This window comes from Octopus bimaculoides, chromosome 3, assembly GCF_046866305.1.
Source record: "Octopus bimaculoides isolate indiv1 chromosome 3, ASM4686630v1, whole genome shotgun sequence".
NCBI classification, from domain to species: Eukaryota; Metazoa; Mollusca; class Cephalopoda; order Octopoda; family Octopodidae; genus Octopus; species Octopus bimaculoides.
Window position 1 is genome coordinate 144,496,835 of NC_142930.1, and position 20,866 is coordinate 144,517,700.

General features: G+C 36.3%; 1 protein-coding gene and 1 long non-coding RNA gene across 16 annotated transcripts in view; one reads left to right on the forward strand and one right to left on the reverse strand.

The window, feature by feature from the left end:
* Positions 1-20,866, forward strand: part of LOC149136750 (uncharacterized) — a 137,513-nt gene that overhangs the window by 42,063 nt on the left and 74,584 nt on the right. The gene's annotated exons all lie outside the window — the stretch shown is intronic.
* Positions 1-20,866, reverse strand: part of LOC106882324 (uncharacterized) — a 49,190-nt gene that overhangs the window by 26,885 nt on the left and 1,439 nt on the right. For both annotated transcript variants that reach the window (XM_089349753.1, XM_089349752.1), the window contains exons 2-7: positions 15,026-15,062; positions 10,511-10,660; positions 8,043-8,098; positions 6,975-7,112; positions 2,091-2,262; positions 775-885 (exon numbers count right to left, since the gene is read on the reverse strand). In XM_089349753.1, coding sequence (XP_089205879.1) covers positions 775-885; positions 2,091-2,262; positions 6,975-7,112; positions 8,043-8,098; positions 10,511-10,660; positions 15,026-15,062 — 664 coding nt within the window. The remainder of the gene's footprint in view (positions 1-774; positions 886-2,090; positions 2,263-6,974; positions 7,113-8,042; positions 8,099-10,510; positions 10,661-15,025; positions 15,063-20,866) is intronic.

The window sequence follows — 20,866 nt, forward strand, 5'->3', positions numbered from 1 at the left end:
TCGACTAGTACCCTCTTCCAAATTTGAAATGTATAACGTAGCCAGTCGCACTAATTCTCTAATGTATGTTGGCCCTCCGTCGCTTACGACGACGAGGGTTCCAGTTGATCCGATCAACGGAAAAGCCTGCTCGTGAAATTAACGTGCAAGTGGCTGAGCACTCCACAGACACGTGAAATTAACGTGCAAGTGGCTGAGCACTCCACAGACACGTGAAATTAACGTGCAAGTGGCTGAGCACTCCACAGACACGTGTACTCTTAACGTAGTTCTCGGGGATATTCAGCGTGACACAGTATGACAAGGCTGACCCTTTGAATTACAGCCACAACAGAAACAGGAAGTAAGAGTGAGAGAAAGTTGTGGTGAAAGAGTACAGCAGGGTTCACTACCATCCCTTGCTGGAGCCTCGTAGAGCTTTAGGTGTTTTCGCTCAATGAACACTCACAACGCCCGGTCTGGGAATCGAAACCGCGATCCTATGACCGCGAGTCCGCTGCCCTAACCACTGGGCCATTGCACCTCCACTCTCTAATGTATATGCTTTTGACATTTAACATAATTGTTTCCTTGCGACCTTGCCTACAAATGGTTTTAGTAGCCTTGAATACATCAGCTAACTGGTAGCTTTAAAGAATGCATAAACACAAAATGTTGGTTTAAGAAACAAGAAAACGTCAAACTAACTATGAATAATTGGTTTAATAAATTCGAATATAGTTTTGCATATTTTCACTGAAAAGGCATAAGAAAAGAAAGAGGTATAAGACACACCTTCAATAAAACTGGTTCGGGTGGATTGTATTCTGAAAAATGGCCCTCGGCACCCAAGCCTCCAATATCACAGCCCTGGTTTTTTAGTGATATAAGAAAATCTTTATATTCCTGAAAATAAAATGAAATGAGAGCATGTCACAATACTATCTGCTTTAAAAACGGAATAAATATCACATTTATCAATAGCTCTGTGTAACACGATTTATGTCCTTGGATAGCATCTGTTATTTCCTGATTGCTTACCCATAGAAAGTATGAAAAATGGCTAATATTTCCTTCAAACTTTGCTTTTGTTAAATTCATTCACATCCAAAAGAATCCCTTTCAACACATGGCTATGATGTTCCTCCGCTATTCTTGCTCATTATCAAATATACAGATATTGTCAGCCACTACGGGACATGCTCAAGTGGTTAAGGTCAAGCAACTGACAAGCGAATCCGTGGTATTGAGCAGAATATTTGCTATAACGGTATTTCTGCTTCAGCAACTCAGACCTGAATATGTCTGAAATATAAGAGAAAATAGGTCAGTCTCAAAACATTGATGTCCAGGTTACAAAACCAAAGCTTGAAGGGAATAGTAGTCATTTCCTTTGATTTCTCGATAGAAGCAAATAGAGAATGACTCCTACTGACCAAAGACAAAATAAAAATTTAATTATGTTACACAGGAGTGGCAGTGTGGTAAGTAGCTTGCTTACCAACCACATGGTTCCGGGTTCAGTCCTACTGCGTGACACCTTGGGCAAGTGTCTTCTACTATAGCCTCGGGCTGACCAAGCCTTGTGAGTGGCTTTGGTAGACGGAAACTGAAAGCCCAACGTATATATGTATATGTATGTATATATATGTGTGTGTGTGTGTGTGTGTGTATAAATTCAGTAACATGATTATGGCTGAAACTAACAATACCACCATCGATGAAAACAGCATACATTCACACATACGTACGTACGTATATATTAGGTTGGAAAGTCCTTCTGCATTTTTGACACAATCATTTTGAGATTACAGTTAAAATAAACAGCAATTTTTGCAATGTTGTTGTTGTTTTTTTCTTTCCTACCTTGCAGATTAGTTTGTGTCCAGAGTGGTGAAATTCGTATCAGTTTTATCCTTTTAAAATGAATTTGAATTAAACCCATATCAGACACTGCATACTGTATGAATTCAAGGAAGAAGGCGACCACCACCACCACCACAACGATGATGACGATGACAACGTTGGCGGTGGCGACGATGATGAGACAGAACAGCTTGTATGAAGAAGAAATATAAAGCATATGAAGATTAATTTATTAAAACGATTACCTCACATCTCCCTCCTTGCGTTATGACGTCGTAATCATTTAGAAACAGCTTCGCTTTCTTGTCGTACACCCGTGCTTGTTTGAACATCCAAACAGGAACAGAGTTATTCTGTAATTGTTCACGGTAAAAACGGCCATGCAACATTTCGTGGTTAACATCCCAATGGATAACTCTATGTTAGTCATTTAAAAAAAAAAAGAAAGAGTGATAAAATGAATCAAGAAGAAAATGTGGTAAGTAATGTATATATATTCTGCGTTGAATGGAGAAGCAATGACGAGTGAGAATTCTGTAAATGATAATAATAATTATAAGCTTAAAGCTTATAATCGGTCAGCGTGTATTGGAGCATAAAAGTGGTCGTAAGTCAGGAAAAAAATGCACTGTCAATAGAGTGGGTATATTATCCGAAGAGTTGCCATATTTCATTCCATATTGGCTACCTCTGATGAGCGTAGGATTATATAATCGGATTGTTACCTAACACTCCGTTGCAACCCTAGCGCGAAACTGATTGGTAAGATGAGCCGGGGTGGATTTATTAGATTGTACACTTAGGATAATATATATATATATATATATATATATATATATATATATATATATATATATATATAAGAATTTAAGGATTGGAGAAAACGCATGTTATAATTGCATACTTTATTCCTACATATGTTTCAAACGATTACAACCTGTGTGATCCATATGGATCTTTGATATTAAAATTGTAACCTTCTCATCAGGGAAAGCATGGGAATCATCTTAAACGTAAGACATTATGACCGATTATGAAAACAATAGATGGATAAGGTTATGACTTGATTCATTTGAAAAAAAACCGTTAGAGAATTGGACGCTGCCGGATAGTGGGTTGGACAACACATACCAATCCATGTGTAAGAGCGTACATGCATACATAAATACACATACACAAACACACACATATACATGCATACTGATACACACACACACACACATATACATATATATATATGCGCATATACACATACATACACATGTGCACCCGTATATACATATGTATACATATATATACATATATACACACACACACACATATATAGATATACATACACACCTATATATATACACACACTCATACGTCCACATTTATACACATGCACATACGTACCCACGCATATACAAATATACACATGTGTGCGTGTCCCCATATGCACATATGTATCCATCTACATATACACACATGTATAAATAGAAATATATTCATGCACATACACATAGCTATAAATCTACGCCTATTACCTAATCAAATAAACAGATTCGCATATACATATATATACATGAATACATACGCAAAGACACGCATGCACATACATACATACATACAAATACATATACATATACATATATACATATCAACCCCAGTCCGCAACTGGTACTTAATTTAACCCCGAAAGGATGAAAGGCAAAGTCGACCTCGGCGGAATTTGAACTCAGAACGTAAAGAGAGACGAAGTACCGCTATGTATTTTGCCCAACGTGCTAACGACTCTACCAGCTCGCCGCCTTAATATTATTTTCTATCCTAGGCACAAGGCCTGAAATTTTGGGGGAGGGGACCAGTCGATTAGATCGACCCCAGTCCGCAACTGGTACTTAATTTATCGACGCCGAGAGGATGAAAGGCAAAGTCGACCTCAGCGGAATTTGATATAAGAACATAAAGACAGACGAAATACCTATTTCGTTATTGCCCACAAGGGGCTAAACATAGAGGGGACAAACAAGGACAGACGAGGCGATTAAGTCGATTACATCGACCCCAGTGCGTAACTGGTACTTAATTTATCGACCCCGAAAGGATGAAAGGCAAAGTCGACCTCAGCGGAATTTGATATAAGAACATAAAGACAGACGAAATACCGCTAAGCATTTCGTTTTGGGATTTGGTTTGCAAGATTCTTTATGTGAGTTCGTGTGTTGAAGAATATTCTGTTGTGTCTGGGGAGAGTCTTTTTGTGCCTTATAATTTAACACACTCACCGGTAAAATTTCCACTTATTCCTTATTTCTATTTTCCTAAAATTTTCGTTGCGTCTTGCAACCTTTTCAATACTGTCCCCAGACACAACAGTATATATATATATATATATATATATATATATATATATATATATATATATATATATATATATATATATATATATATATATATATATATATATATATATATGTGTATATATATATATATATATATATATATATATATATATATGTATGCATGTATGTATGTATGTATGTATGTATGTATGTATACACTGGAGTAAGCACATAAATGTGAAACAAGGTGGAAAAAGGAGTACTCAAATACCAGAGGTAGAGTAGTATGCTTTATTTAAAAGCACCAGAAATATCACAAAAACGGTTACTCAGAGTTTCATGTTCCCGTTCGTCGGACAGCTTTGTTAGAATATTCTAACAAAACTGTCCGACAAACGGGAACGTGAAATTTTGAGTAACAGTTTTTGTGATATTTCTGCTGCTTCTAAATTAAGTATATATATATATATAATTAACAGAATGATATTAAAAATCCAAGGCTATGAAAGATTTCACATTTTTAAAGAGCACGTCTTACAGCTGTTTCCGAGATATTTTATATATCTCATCATCAGAGACGCTGCGAGAAAATGGTTAAGCAATAGTTTTTATAGAAAAGATATGAATACAAAGTGAAGTAGAGCAAGTGGGGGATTTATTTGAAGTGACTTAAAAGTTGAGAATGTGTTTGTAAGATCAAATCAAAAACAGCAAGAGAGAAGAAAAAAAGGAAAAAATGAAGAGAGAAAAAGTGGGGAGAGAGATAATAAAAAAAATGAAGAGACAGAAAGAGTAAATGAAGGTGAGGTATGTTGTGATAGAGCCTAAGTGAAGAGCAGAGAGAGGGGGTAGGGGTAGTAAAATGGTGGAATAAAGAATTTGGGAATATAAGTTAGGTTGCTCAAAGGAGAGGTCAGTGATGAGTAGTAGAAGAATGTATATCTGTGAAGATGTATATAAATGTATATATTTAAACGTGTATATAGACATTTACACACATCAATACATACATACGCATACAAAACTCTTGTATGTTACATGCATTCACGATTATACGCGCTCATATGTATCTGATTTTTGTATATATAAAGAAATTTCTTGCATGCATAGATGTATGCATGCAGGCTCGCTCAAGCGTATAAATGTATGAGTATGGCACCTGCTGGCATGGAGAAACAGGAGAGGGCTGCAGCTTTGCCCATCCCAAAACTTACCAAACTTATGAGAAAAACGAGCAAGGAAACTTGAAACAAAACCAACAAAAACATAGAAGGAAATCATCGAGCATGGATCAGCAGAAAATACTGCACTAGCTGGAAGAAACCCGTCTGAAAAGAGCAGGAAAAGATATTATCGCATGCATTCTGCAACCCTCAAAAGGCAATATGCAGAGGCTGTACGAATTACAGAAATCGAACAACAGTCTTTTGTGAACATGTCTCAGAAGATAGTACAGCAGCTGACATGGATACACAGGATGCAAACGTGTACCCTTGATATAGTTCTCGGGGATATTCAGCGTGACACAGTGTGACAAGGCTGACCCTTTGAATTACAGGCACAACAGAAACAGGAAGTAAGAGCGAGAGAAAGTTGTGATGAAAGAGTACAGCAGGGTTCGCCACCATCCCCTGCCGGAGCCTCGTAGAGCTTTAGGTGTTTTCGCTCAATAAACACTCACAACGCCCGGTCTGGGAATCGAAACCGCGATCCTATGACCGCGAGTCCGCTGCCCTAACCACTGGGCCATTGCGCCTCCACATATGCAACTATATACATGAGAATACATGCATAAAACATACAAATTTGCACATACATGCATACATACATACATACATACATACATACAAACAAACAAAAATACCCTATTTTTGATGTTGACATTCCAATGAAGGAGCCTTGGATCTAGGTTAGAAACTGGTTCTTTCTCTATTGGCAAGAAATCTTGAAATAAACTGAATAACGACACGTGTATATTTATCTTTTAGCTAGTTTCAGTCATTAAACTGCAGTCATGCTGGGGCAGCACCTTGAAGAATATTTAGTCAAACGAATCGACCGCAGTATTTATTTTTATTTAAGCCTGGTACTTGTTCTGTCAGTCTTTTTATCCGAACAGCTAGGTTACGCGGACATAATTACACCAACACTAGTAGAAGACACTTGCCCAAGTTGCTCCAGCATAGTCGCAGTCTAATGACTGAAGCAAGTAAATGATAAAATATAGGCACAGGAGTGGCTGTGTGGTAAGTAGCTTGCTTACCAGCCACATGGTTCCGGGTTCATTCCCACTGCGTGGCACCTTGGGCAAGTGTCTTCTAATATAGCCTCGGGTCAACCAAAGCCTTGTGAGTGGATTTAGTAGACGGAAACTGAAAGAATCCCGTCGTATATATGTACACACACATATATATATATATATATATATATATATATATATATATATATATATATATATATATATATATATATATGTATATATGTATGTATGTGTATATGTTTGTATGTCTGTGTGTGTCCCCCCAACATCGCTTGACAACCGATGCTGGTGTGTTTATGTCCCCGTAACCTAGCGGTTCGACAAAAGAGACCGATAGAATAAGTACTAGGCATCTAAAGAATAAGTCATGGGGTCGATTTGCTCGACTAAAAGGCGGTGCTCCAGCATGGCCGCAGTCAAATGACTGAAACAAGTAAAAGAGTAAAAGAGTATAAGACTTCTTCGGTCACTAATAAGGAATATTTTTGAGTAGTCAATAACAGTTTGATACTATTAATAAATAATGAATGAAAAAACATTTTTACCTATCACGATATCGAACCATTATATTCTGCATTCGCTCTTTCATTTGATATTTCAGTTGCTCTGCGGTTAATTTTCGAAGCCAATTTTGCTGCATTTGCGGCTGCGCCCAGAAAATGCTATGGCCGCGGACTCTGACTCTAGAAATAAACAAATATAGTAAAATATTACATCATCAAATAGCACAATAATTTATAAGATTAGACTGCGATACAGTGTTCCGAAGTTGTGAGAGTTAGAAGCATGTTCCAGTACTTGGGTACTTTTGCCCACCAAGAATTTCTCATCTCACGCAGTTTTTTCTGTGTACGTATGTATGTATGTACTGTGTAGTAACATAAATTTAGTTACTTTAGCTACTCGTTTTTTGTTCATTTATTTATACCAGCGACCCCCAGCGTTTCTTTTTCTTTTCATTTTTTTTGTTTGTTTCTTTTGGCACCGGACTGGTTTCATGCGAAACGATTTTTATACAGACCGTGTTGTTACGCGCTTATCAACACACAACAAAGTGCATAATACATCATGTAATTACTTCATATGTGTTGTTGTTGTTGTTGGCACTCCGTCGGTTACGACGTCGAGGGTTACAGTTGATCCGATCAACGGAACAGCCTGCTCGTGAAATTAACGTGCAAGTGACATCGCCGAAGTTTCAGGTTCAACTCCACTGACTTAACTTTGGCCAAATATTTTCTATCAGAGACCCGGATTGATCAATGGTTTTTTGATTTAATAGGTGAAAACCATGGACGCCGGTTATGTTTATGCATCATTGTGTGTGTGTGTGTGTGTGTGTGTGTGTGTGTGTGTGTGTGTGTGTGTGTGTGTGTGTGTGTTTGCGCGCGCGCATCTGTTTAACATCAACACACAACCGGTGTTGGTTTGTTTACGTTTTTCCACATTAGTAACTTTAAAATAATATCTTGAGCAAAGTTCTTCGAGTAAGCCCATCAAGGCGGTGCACCAGCATGGCTGCAGTTCAATGCCTTGAACAAGTAAAAGAATAAAAGAATGTGTTTTTTGATTACAAAAATCTTTCACATTAGAAAGTGTTTGAAAATCATTACTTGTGTTTCTCTAAAATCGCCATAATCTTGTCAGCCTCTTCGTATGTTTCTTCATCCTAAAATAATAATAATAATAATAATAATAATAATAATAATAATAATAATAATAATAATAATATTCTCACACAAGGCATTGGTTTCTTTTTTACTATTCTATTCCCATCTATATTAATTTGAGTTCTATGGTTATGTATATTATTGAAGGAATTAGGTGAGTTTAGATTATTTTCATTTTTTTCTGTTCTATTGGTTTAATATTCCTATTTTTATCTATAATTATACAGTTTTGGTGTTTGTTGTCATTATTCTTGGGTTTATTAATATTAATGTGGTTAATAAGGTGGGAATTGCAAAGATTTATATTATTTCTTCCTTTAGTAAAGTTATGATCACCGTGCTCATATTGATTAAATTTATTAGTATATTTATTGTAGTTGTGATTTTCATGTTTGTTGCTAAAGTTCTTTGTAAAAATTTTGTTTATACTTCTTGTACTGAAGAGTACATTAATATAGAATAAATTACTTTTTTAATTAATTAAATTTAATTCAATTCAATCATGAGTTTGCATTATTTTTATATCTGTGTACGAAACGATCGTCTGCATGAATTAAAATTCTCTTATATATTTTAACAACTTCCCTTCTCCATTTTTAACTAGATTGTTGAGTTTTATGAGATTTCTTTCCATAAATTCACAACATATCATATATATATATATATACGAATCCCGTCGTATATATATATACGACGGGATTCTGTCAGTTCCTGTCTACTAAATTCCCTCTCAAGGCTTTGGTCGGCCCGAGGCTATTGTAGAAAACACTTGTCCAATATATTTATACGAGTAGACAAACGAAATAAGAGCACTCAATTAATTTATTGGGAGTTACATATATGGATCAAAACAGTTTGATTAAAATTCATTGGTACTCTTGAGCTTCAAGCGTCATGCTAGACGTCAGCCATTTTGAATTTGAATGACAGAAATTGATTGTTATTACCGTAAGGTGGGCTATGATTGGTCAAGGAAGGTCATGGTTTGATATTGGTATATGGATAACCAACAGTTAGTTCGAACTGCATGAAAAACAGGAAATTGACCACGCGGAGGACAGGAAATAGACCACGTGGTGATTATATATTATTATATATTATATATATATATATATATATATATATATACCCTTAAATATAGTTCTACATATACTATATACTTACACATGCCGCTCCTTTCTACTCCCCCTCCCCAACAACTTGACCTATTTCTAATCGCCACGCGGTCTATTTCCTGTCCCCCATGTGGTCAATTTCCTATTGCCCATGTGGTATTTTCCAACTGTTATCCATATACCATCCTCAAACCACAAACCTCGACCAATCGCAGCCCACCTTACGATAATAACAATTAATTACTGGTATTCAAATTCAATATCGCTGACGACTATCACCACGCTTGAAACTTAAGAGTACCAACGGATTTGAATCAAACTGTTTACATCCATATATATATATATATATATATATATATATATATATATATATATATATATATATAGAGAGAGAGAGAGAGAGAGAGAGAGAGAGAGAGAGAGAAATTATTGTATTAGAAATATAAATATACATAAAAATATATGTAAATATGTACAAGTATAAATATATAATAATAAAGATGACAGTTTAAAATTTAATAGTTTAAAATTAAGTTTTTAAAGCATCTTACGATCGTTTCGCAAAAGCATTGTCTCTGTAATGGAATCCTATATTGATAAACATTTATAGACAATACATCTGATCCTCAGAGATATAAAATGTGAATTTTATATGATTTATCGAATGGTAGCTTTTTTTTTTTTTTAAACATAAAGTAATATGGGGAACAAACAAACACCATTTTCCCATATTACTTCATATTTTTAAAAAATACTACCATTCGATAAGTTATACAAACTTCACATTTCATATCTCTGAGGAGCAGAAGTATTGTCGATAAATGTTTATCAATATAGAATTCCATTATGGAGACAATACTTTTGCGAAACGATCGTAAAATGCCTTATAAACTTAATTTTAAACTGTCATATTTATTATTATATATTTATACTAGTACATATTTACATATATTTTTTATATATTTATATTTTTAATCCAATAATTATTCTAGACATGCATATATCTTTCTGGAGAATTTGTCTGATATTAATTTCCTGATATCATTTCACAATATATTATATATCATATATAATCGCTCGTATTAAATGTATAAATACTTTAATAGTATTACTACTTTGATACAAAAGAGCACCCACTGTAAATTCAGTACATAATATTGTTTGTGTGTGTACATTACAAACGTTTGTGGAACATATATTCAGTCAAGTGAAACTAAAAAAAACTGTCTGGTTACTGCCTCGTTTATGTAGGTCAAACATGAAAAAACAAATTATAAAATTGTGGTGCAAACCTACCTGTTCTCGTTCATTATAATGCCAATTCATCTCATTTTCAAGAGTTGCAAAATCAAAATTCTCCAAGAAGTGTTTCTTATAGATTGTGTTATTAATCAAATCTTTTGTAACAGCACTGCCCAATGCAAACAGTAGGTTCTTCTGAACAACCTAAAATTGAGATTTTTAACAAATGATATGTTTTTTAGATAAGGAAGTACTCACGAGTACGCGCTGAAAAGTTCCTGGCTCGCAGTAAAAGAAAACACAGGAGGATCAGTTAATAATGATTTTATTCAGCATATTCCCCTCTCAGATTCACACACTTATTACAGCGGTCATTCAGTTTTTCTAAGCCCTGTAAAAGTACATGGAAGACTGGGTCTCCAGCCAGGCCTTACACGAGGCCTGGCTGGAGATCCAATATATATATATGTGTGTGTGTGTGTGTGCGCGTGTGTGTGTGTGTGTGTGTGTGTGTATGAACGCACACATGTGTATCTATATATATAAAAATGAGAATGTCTGTCTGTCTGTCTATCTGTCTGTCTGTCTGTCTGTCTGTCTGTCTGTCTGTGTGTGTGTGTTTCCCTAAAACTCGAGAACTACACAACCAATTTCATTCAAATTTTACACATGTCTTACTTAGGGTTCCGGTTGTGTTTTAGTCAAAAAACATTTTTAACTTCTTGCAGAGTTCGAGCCCACGGCAACATAATATCTCCTCCACTATTTAAGTATTACGTGTCAAAAGTGAAACAAAAACACTCATGTCAAATACTTTTACTTTAAAAATGAAACTATTCCACTAACTGAAACAATCACATTTCGATACTATAATGACAGATACTTTCACTTTAATGGTGTGTATATCTATCTATCTATCTATCTATCTATCTATATATATATATATATATATATATATATATATATATATATATATATATATATATACAGATAGAGAGAGAGAGAGAGAGAGAGAAAGAGAGAGAGAAAGAGAGAGAGATGTATATGTATACATATACATGTATATGTACACGTATATGTATAGATATATATATATAGATATAGATCTATATGCATACATGTATATGTATACATGTGTGTAGATGTATATATATAGGTGTACATCTAATATGTACACATATATAAATGCATACAGATATCTATACATATATACACCCATACACACACACATATATATGCACACAAACACACACATTAGTCATTTGTTTTCTTATCCAAAACTACGTCAAAAGTATTGAATGGATCTTTAAGAAATTTGGAAATTATATTCTATGCATAATGGCCATAACCCCCATGAAAATTCATATATTTTTGATGTTGATGAAATTTTAACCATACAGATTACACACAAATAAAGTAATATTTCTAAAAAATTTTCTTCTTAGAAGTTACAAAGACCCCTTCATGGGGACTTCACACCCACAATTTAGTCATTTTTCCTAAGCAAAGACGAATACAGTTGTACCATTGGTAGCTATAGGGTCACCCGAACATAACAGATGAACATTATTTGTAATTCAACGGTACAACAGTGTAAGACTATCGTTTCAGATATACTTACATTGTGATTTCTGCAATGTGGTGCATAAATTGTCAAGTAAATGAGACTCATCTTTGCCTCCACTGATTCACTTGCAAAGTGATGAGTAAAATTATTTCGTTGCAGACCTCCTTTGAGTCGTTTTATTATCACTGCGACACACATAGTCCCCAGTTGGTAACATTGATTTCAAGGCATTCCCAGATGAGTGACTGGTTGTTCGAAGACATTTATTGATTGTAAATATTTTCTGCCCAGTTACCTATCGGTAGAGTGGTCATTTGCAAACTCCAGAGGCGACACTTTCATTTCCCTTTACTCCAAACGTCACACATTGTTGTTTCTATTGAGTCATGCCCTTCCAATTGCTATAGATCCATAATGCATCTTAAAGCTGTACCTGTCAACTGTATGGTGAGGAATCCTACATTGGGGAGTAGTAACGACTAGGCTACGGTAGCTGACTGATTATCGTGATCATTCGTCTTTTGCTTTCCTGTAGCTTTGCTCTCTTTTACAAACCCAGTGAACATACATATATTTCCTATTTTAAAGAAATTCAAACAATACATATTACACACAAGTTAAAAAGATTCCCAACAATTAAACTTCTCTGGTTGACATTAATACACCCATCACCAATAGGGGCCTTAACTCCCACAATTTTCAGCTCCATGAGCTCCATTTTTCAGGAGCAAAATTCTTTTAAGGTCCATGTAGTGTCTTAGGCCCAAAAAATTTTTAACTTCCTGCATAGTTCGAGCCCACAGCAATATCTTATCTCCTCCACTATTTCAGTATTATGTGTCAAAAATGAAACAATAACATCACTCCACTGTAATGTCAGATACTTTCACTCTAACACTGAAACTATTCCACTATTTCAGTATTACCTGTCAAAAGTGAAACAATAACATGTCACTACTGTAATTTCAAATATTTTCACTTTAATATTTTCAATTTCATACTGAAACTATTAAAGTGAGACTATACTCTCACATATATACAGGCATACTATAAGACCCAAGTAAAAACATTCCCAACAATTCAACTTCTCTGGTTGACATTAACACCCCCACCCCCAATAGGGGCCTTCATTCCCACATTTTAGAGCTCCATGAGCTCCATTTTGCAGGAGCAAAATCTTTTTCACAGGTTCCAGAAGACTGAAATTTTGGAATATGCGCATAAAGATCAATAGTATGGGATACATGTCTCATGATTAGAATTTTTTAGGGTGTGTAAAGAGGGAAAGAACCTTCATGTGTAATTTTGATGAAATTCGAATCATATGTAAGTGACTATGACATAATATACAAAATGATTCATTACATAACCTAAACCTCCACACTGACTCATTTCACAAGCTCCACATAATAAAACAACGGCTATCTAGTCCAACGAAAATGCTTTTTCTTGTATTTGTTGCTCCATTCTCCAAGTAAATACATAAACTACGGTTTAAGCAACATATTACCTGCCTCTGGACGCCCTCTTCCCAAGACGGTACCCATACAGGTGATCCCCAGGAGTGCCTCCGGATTTAAACATCCCCTGGTTGCTTGAATGCTTCAGACTACCCCTGAAGGATCGAGGCAAACCTACCACTTACCTATATATATATATATATATATATATATATATATATATATATATATATATATATATATATATATATATATATATATATATATATATATATATATATATGTATGTATGTATGTAGTGAAACTACCTATCGTCCCTTCCACCTCGATCGCCATTACATACAAAACTGCTATCGCCATTCTTCTCATTTAAATATAAACAAACGCGAACGTAGCGGAAAACATTAACCTTGTCATCACGTGACTGATCATTATTCGAATCGGCAACTTCTTCGAACCGTTCCCGCCAGAACGCAAACTGACCAATCACAGCCCTTAATAAGGTCACGTGATAGTGTTTTTCTGCTACCGTCTTGGAGCTCCCTTAACGCCTTAAATAGATCAACTCATACCCAACAATTTGTCTCGGTCCAGTTTCTCTTAGAGACTGTTCCGTGTACCACACGACAGCAGCAGCAACAATCAGCCAGCGACCACTTCAACAGCTTCGTCCAGCCAACGATGACCACCGCCGTCGCCACATTAGCAACAAGAGTCTACGACTACTATCCAGCATCATCGTCATGACCAACACGATTACTACCAAGCAGCCTCTACACCACCAGCGTCAACACGATCTTTCTAAGTACACCAAACCAAACCACCGCGGCACATCTCTCTCTTCGATTCTGTTAGGTGACTCAGCTTCACCACGATAAATAAACAGACAAGAAATCTCAGCCAGCGACGAACATCTGTATAACAAGAATCACGGCCCGGCATCGATGCCACGACATCACAACTAGTGATCAGCTCTGCCACACTCAGCCCCTTCACTTCAGATACAGACTCATACTATTGGGTACACAAGAACTGGTATAAAATGCTCACGTGTTATTTACTGACTCTTTCTCTGCTGTAATATTTCACATACACATACATGTATCACTCACATACATACTTTTCTTTGTACGACGGCCTGTCTTTGATTATGTTATTATATGTCGCATTCACACTCACTCACAGACATAAATCTTTAACGCCATAATAAATATCTCTGTTATTCATCTAATACGGTTGTGGTCTTTCATTACTGGTCATCTATGTTATCATAGCATAACATACCATATATATCGTCTTTGATATATATATTTTTGTGTTCGACCGTGTGACACGTTTAAATAAAAGGAGTCCTCTGTTTTTCCATCCGTCACCATTTCTCCTTTTTGAGTTCGCACGGTCGTCCTTACATATATATAAGCTTATATAAAAATACCATTATTATTATTCATAGGATTGTAAAATACGGCGTCGTATAACAAAGCCGTATTCGACAATCTTGTGACTAATAATAATGTTATTTTTATATAATTCAAAATTTACCTCAGTTTTCATTTGGTTCCACGTAACTCCTTCCAGTCTGAAATAGATTGAAAAGGTTTAGAACAACAAATAGCATATAGATGGTTAGATAGATAGATAGATAGATCTTAATTATATATATAGGTGTGTGTGTGTACATACATATCTATCTGTATATATTTATTCATATATATATATATTTCATTTGAGAACCATTAGGTCTTAGTAGACACATCACATGTGATCCTCTTCTAGCACATTAACTGTCCACGTAGTGATCATCGTTATATATACACATACACACTAATCCCCTGAGATCTCAGATATTTTTTCTGAATCTCTCTGATTCTTTCAATGTGCTGGCTTCCTGGTAATAAATCGATATTAATTAATATCTGATTTTTTACCCTATGTTTTAATTTGATTAACCATAACTAAGTTCTCAAAGTGGATATATGCGACGCAGTAACCATTTTCTGCAGACATATTTCCAGAATTAGCGCGCCAAAACGAAGACATTTGAATTTTACCACTGAGTTGTAATTAGCAGAACCATATACACGTTCGCCTCTAGGGGTGAACAACTTGTATAGGATTCTGAGAATTATGATTTCCTTACAGTTCGTGCTGAAGAGAGACAGATATTTTCGGTAGGAGGATATTAATTTCGAAACCGGTCCACGAATAATAATCTTTTATTTATGTAATTTTCACTGTCTTGCCCGCATACGGTTTGGTATTTCGCTGAATTTCATTTGAGAACCGTTCGGTCTTATTAGACACATTACATGTGATCTTCATCTAGCACATTAACTGTCCACGTAGTGGTCGTCGTTATATATACACATACACACTAATCCCCTTTCTACTATAGGTTCAAGGCCTGAAATTTTGTGGGGAAGGAATTAGTCAATTACATCGACACTAGGTCTTCACTGATTCTTAATTCATCGATCTCGAAAGGATGAAATGCAAGGTCGACCTCGGCGGAATTTGAATTCAGAACACCAATGCGGACGACATGCCGCTAAGCATTGTGCCCGGTGTGCTAACGATTCTGCCAGCTCACCGCCTTCAATATAAATTATATATAGAAAGAATTAAAGAAAATCTGTGCCAAAGTGGGAGTCTCAATGTGGCGGATCTGCCCGCTAGAAATAGTAGCCAATTTTCTTTAACTACACCTAGACATTTATAAGCACACACCCCCTCCCCAAGTCACAATAAACAGCATAGTCTCTGATTAAGACGGTTACAGCTGAAACATCTTTCTGCTCTACTAATCAGAGTATGTTTTGGATTGAAGAATAACAATGGCAAGTTAGTTGGATAGATATTTAACTGTGTGACTAATAATAAAGAAGTGGAACTGAATTGATGCGTGTATTATTAATATTGGCGTGACGACTCTGTCTAGACACATTAATGATCATGCAAACCAAAAAAAAAAAAAATAAATAAATGGTAAGTACTAGGTGCAAGCGTGGCTGTGTAGTAAGAAACTTGCTTTCCAACCACTTGGTTCCGGGTTCAGACCCATTGCATGGTGCTTTGGGCAAGTGTCTTCTATTATAGCCTTGGGCTGACCAAAGCCTTGTGAGTGTATTTGATTGACGGAAACTGAAAGAAGCCAGTCGCATGTGTGTGTGTGTGTGTGTGTGCTAGTATGTTTACATTCCCGAACTTTCAGACAACGATAGAACAAGTACTAGGCTTACAAAGAAAAAGTCCTGAGGTCGATTTGTTCGACTAAAACCCCTTAAAGTGGTGCTCCAGCATGGCCACAGTCAAATGACTGAAACAAGAAAAGGAATAAAAGAATACACACACAAAAACACAAAACGTACGACATACACGCAGCCCTGCATACATGATTGCTGTCAACTCGTAGACGAGTATGTCCATCACTGACAAATTATCTTACCTTACATGTTAAAAGCAATGGCTCTCTGCAGTGACTGTGCTAAAATATAAAGTCAATAACAGCTCGCACAACACCACTAAGACTCAACTTTAAAATTAAGTATTCCAGAAACAAGCAAGTAATCTCCAGCTTCGTAATGAGGTGGGTGTTATTTTGGAATTTTCCTCTCCCAGAGAGATGTTTAAACAGACTAAGGTTCTCTCACTCCAGTTGTTGGATGATTGTTGGCACTCGGTGAGTTCATCCATTCTTTGAAATGTTTTGTTTTTCATCCTGTGAAGGATGTCTAACGAAAACCACCTTCCTTACAAAGCAGTTTTTGGTAGGGTTGCCGGTTTTGTTGCCGACGTTTCGATGACGTGACAAGTTGTACTGGGTTACATGTTAACAGTAGCACTAAGAGTGCCGTAACATACATACATACATACATACATACATACATACATACATACATACACGTCCATTACATATCGAACAGTAAGCGGAACAGTAAAAATATGTAAGAATCTTCTCAATCACCATATAACATTGTTTTTGTTTTTGTTTGTTTTTTTTCTTTTGTTTTGTTTTGCAACAATGGAGCTTTTTTATCGTTGCTGGAAAACAGTTTCTTTCTTACAGGAAGACTTCAAATAGTTAGAATAGACGACAACATACATACATACATACATACATACATACATACATACATCCGTTATAATGAATATGTTTATCTATTTTCTCTGTGATCATGTCTATTTATATATGGATATATGTTGTCTTCCGAGTGCTCAGCAGAGCTCTGTAACCTGACTCTGTTACACCAATCTACACCATGTCATAGTAAACAATAAAGATGGCAAATCAACCGAATCGTTTGAGCGTTTAATAGATTATTTTGTGGTACTCGTTCCTTTATATCAAATACCACAAAGATCTTTATGCTTTATATCAACTTCGCGTTTCGTCCTTTCGAGCTCCATAAAGAAGTTTTTAATGCCTCTCACTCTCTTCCTCTCGCACTCTCTCCCCCTCTCTCCCCCGTCTCTCCCCCGTCTCTCCCCCGTCTCCCCGTCTCCCCCTCTCTCTCTCTCTCTCTTCGCTCCCTCCCTCTCTCTCCCCAGTGGTCTGATCTGGAGAAGGCTCTGCCAGGTTTTAAAAGAACAGCCTAAGATACATCATAGGGGAGAATTCACAAAAAAAACAAAAAACAACAAAAGACGAAAACAGGTGGTGTAGACACGGCACCCTTACGAATTTTTCAGTAACTGACACATCATAAAATTTCGGGTTAAGTATGCATTATGTTAAATAAAGTGTTTTTTTAATTAGTTTGTTTAAGCTCAACTGTGTCTAAGGTTAAGTTACCTTTTATTCAAGGAGAAACTGATGAAGATGCCATTCAAACATGTATTAGGGATAAATCGGATCGTTTCCACTTTTTAATCACTAAATCACACACACTCAATCACAAGTGCACGCAGCAAGAATTCATCAATAGTAGTAGGAAAATAATTTCTACCGCTACTACCTGCTGTGCGTTCGTAGATCTTGAGCTAAATAGACAAATGTTGGCCAAAACTAAGTAGACAGTGCAAGTCCAGAAGCGAAAATGTGTGTCGTGTTTATGCTTACAGTCTTCCAGATAGAGTATTTGATAGTGAGATTAGATTTTATATTATGAATGCAATGAACACAAAAAGAAGACATTACGGTACATTTCGAATACTTTACTTGTCCTTCGTCGAAAAACAAAATGACAGAAAAGAAAAGAGAAAACTGGAGAATAAATTACAAAAGGTGGTTGGGGAAGAAAAACAAGGAATTAATGGTCGAGTGTAAAACGAGTATGTATTTCTGAGAGCCAAATCTGTTTTTCGTTGTTTTTGATAGGTTGTTGTTGGCACTCCGTCGCTTACGACGTCGAGGGTTCCAGTTGATCCGATCAACGGAACAGCCTGCTCGTGAAATTAACGTGCAAGTGGCTGAGCACTCCACAGACACGTGTACCCTTAATGTAGTTCTCGGGGATATTCAGCGTGACACAGTGTGACAAGGCTGACCCTTTGAATTACAGGCACAACAGAAACAGGAAGTAAGAGCGAGAGAAAGTTGTGGTGAAAGAGTACAGCAGGGTTCGCCACCATGCCCTGCCGGAGCCTCGTGGAGCTTTAGATGTTTTCGCTCAATAAACGTTCACAACGCCCTGTCTGGGAATCGAAACCTCGATCTTATGACCGCGAGTCCGCTGCCCTAACCACTGGGCCATTGCGCCTCCACCTTTTGATAGGTTAATACCAACGAATAAACATTACAACAAACTCACATATATCATTTTATGTTCCCTGCTCATCAGAAAAACACTTAAGTGTTCCCACTGAAGTAACTTTCATCATAATTCTGTTCCATTATGATTGACCTGGGACTAAACTACAATAATAAATATATCATCAGTCCCTCGTCTTGCTAGAAATAGCAACCGAATTTCCCTAAAATCACACCCTGCTGTCTTAAAATTGACACCTTTTATAATGTTATATTGCTGCCTTAATCTGCACTCTATTGTTGTCTTAAGAAACGAAGAAGATATGAAATAACATAGTCCCAGATTCACTATTTCCGAAAATATACACACATTTAATGATCATAGATGGAATTCCTTTGATCATGGGCCGTGTCGATCTAGATTTACCTGGGGCTATAGGAAACTAGTAACATTTTGTACTTACAATATTAGATTAACCTTTCCAAAGCTCAAAGCTTGTCGAACGTCGAACTATTAACGTTATCATTTTAGGTAGTATTTGATAACTTTTCATCCACGCAATGTTTAGATCAGTTAGATATTCGACTGTCTTCAAATATCCCGTTCCTGGATGTGCATATACTACTGAATTGGATTCAAATTGAGAACTTTTATTTCTAAGCGAAGAGTGGTAGAGTTTATCCATTTGACCAATCGTTCTCAAACTGATAATTAGTTGTCCTCGCAAAAATAGTGAAATCTTTTATTCCCCATCCTTCCATTTTTATCAATTGAGTTTGCTTCCATATAATTCTCCAATTCTCCTTTCGTTGATATAGTATCCGATGCGCTTAATAACTTTAAAACTTTGTTTTTTTATTAAACACGTGACAATTTAGCTACTTACTTTTCAAGTTTTACGGTTCCCCAACACTCCAGTTAAAAATATTGGATTCGACTACTGGAGCATATATAAGTTAACAAGAACGTTAGGATTCTTCATTCATTTTTTTACTCTTTTACATGTTTCAGTCATTTGACTGTGGCCATGCTGGAGCACCGCCTTTAGTCGAATAAATCGACCCCAGGACTTATTCTTTGTAAGCCTAGTACTTATTCTATCGGTCTCTTTTGCCGAAACGCTAAGTTACGGGGACGTAAACACACCAGCATCGGTTGTCAAGCAATGTTGGGGGTACAAACACAAACACACAAACATATAAACACATACATACATACATATATACGACGGGATTCTTTCAGTTTCCGTCTACCAAATCCACTGACAAGGCTTTGGTCGGCCCGAGGCTATAGTAGAAGACACTTGCCCAAGGTGCCACGCAGTGAGACTGAACCCGGAACCATGCAAGCTACTTACCACACAGCCAATCCTACGCCTTAATAAAGGTTCCTAGATAGAATTCAGTTTTGTGCTATGTACACATCTGGAAGTGAGGGATCCGATGACAATTTGGAGATGAAACGGATCGGAACACAGAGATGTAAATACAGTTCTATATTTGAGAGATGCGGAATTATGTACATTATTTACATGATATACATTTGACGGATATTTGTCCTCATCTTGTTTGTTGTTAACACAACGTTTCGGCTGATGTATGTACTCTCTAACCTTCATCAGGTGCCTGGGGAGAATTTTGAACGTGGGTTCTCATTCTTAAGGTATAATAATAATAATAATAATAATAATAAT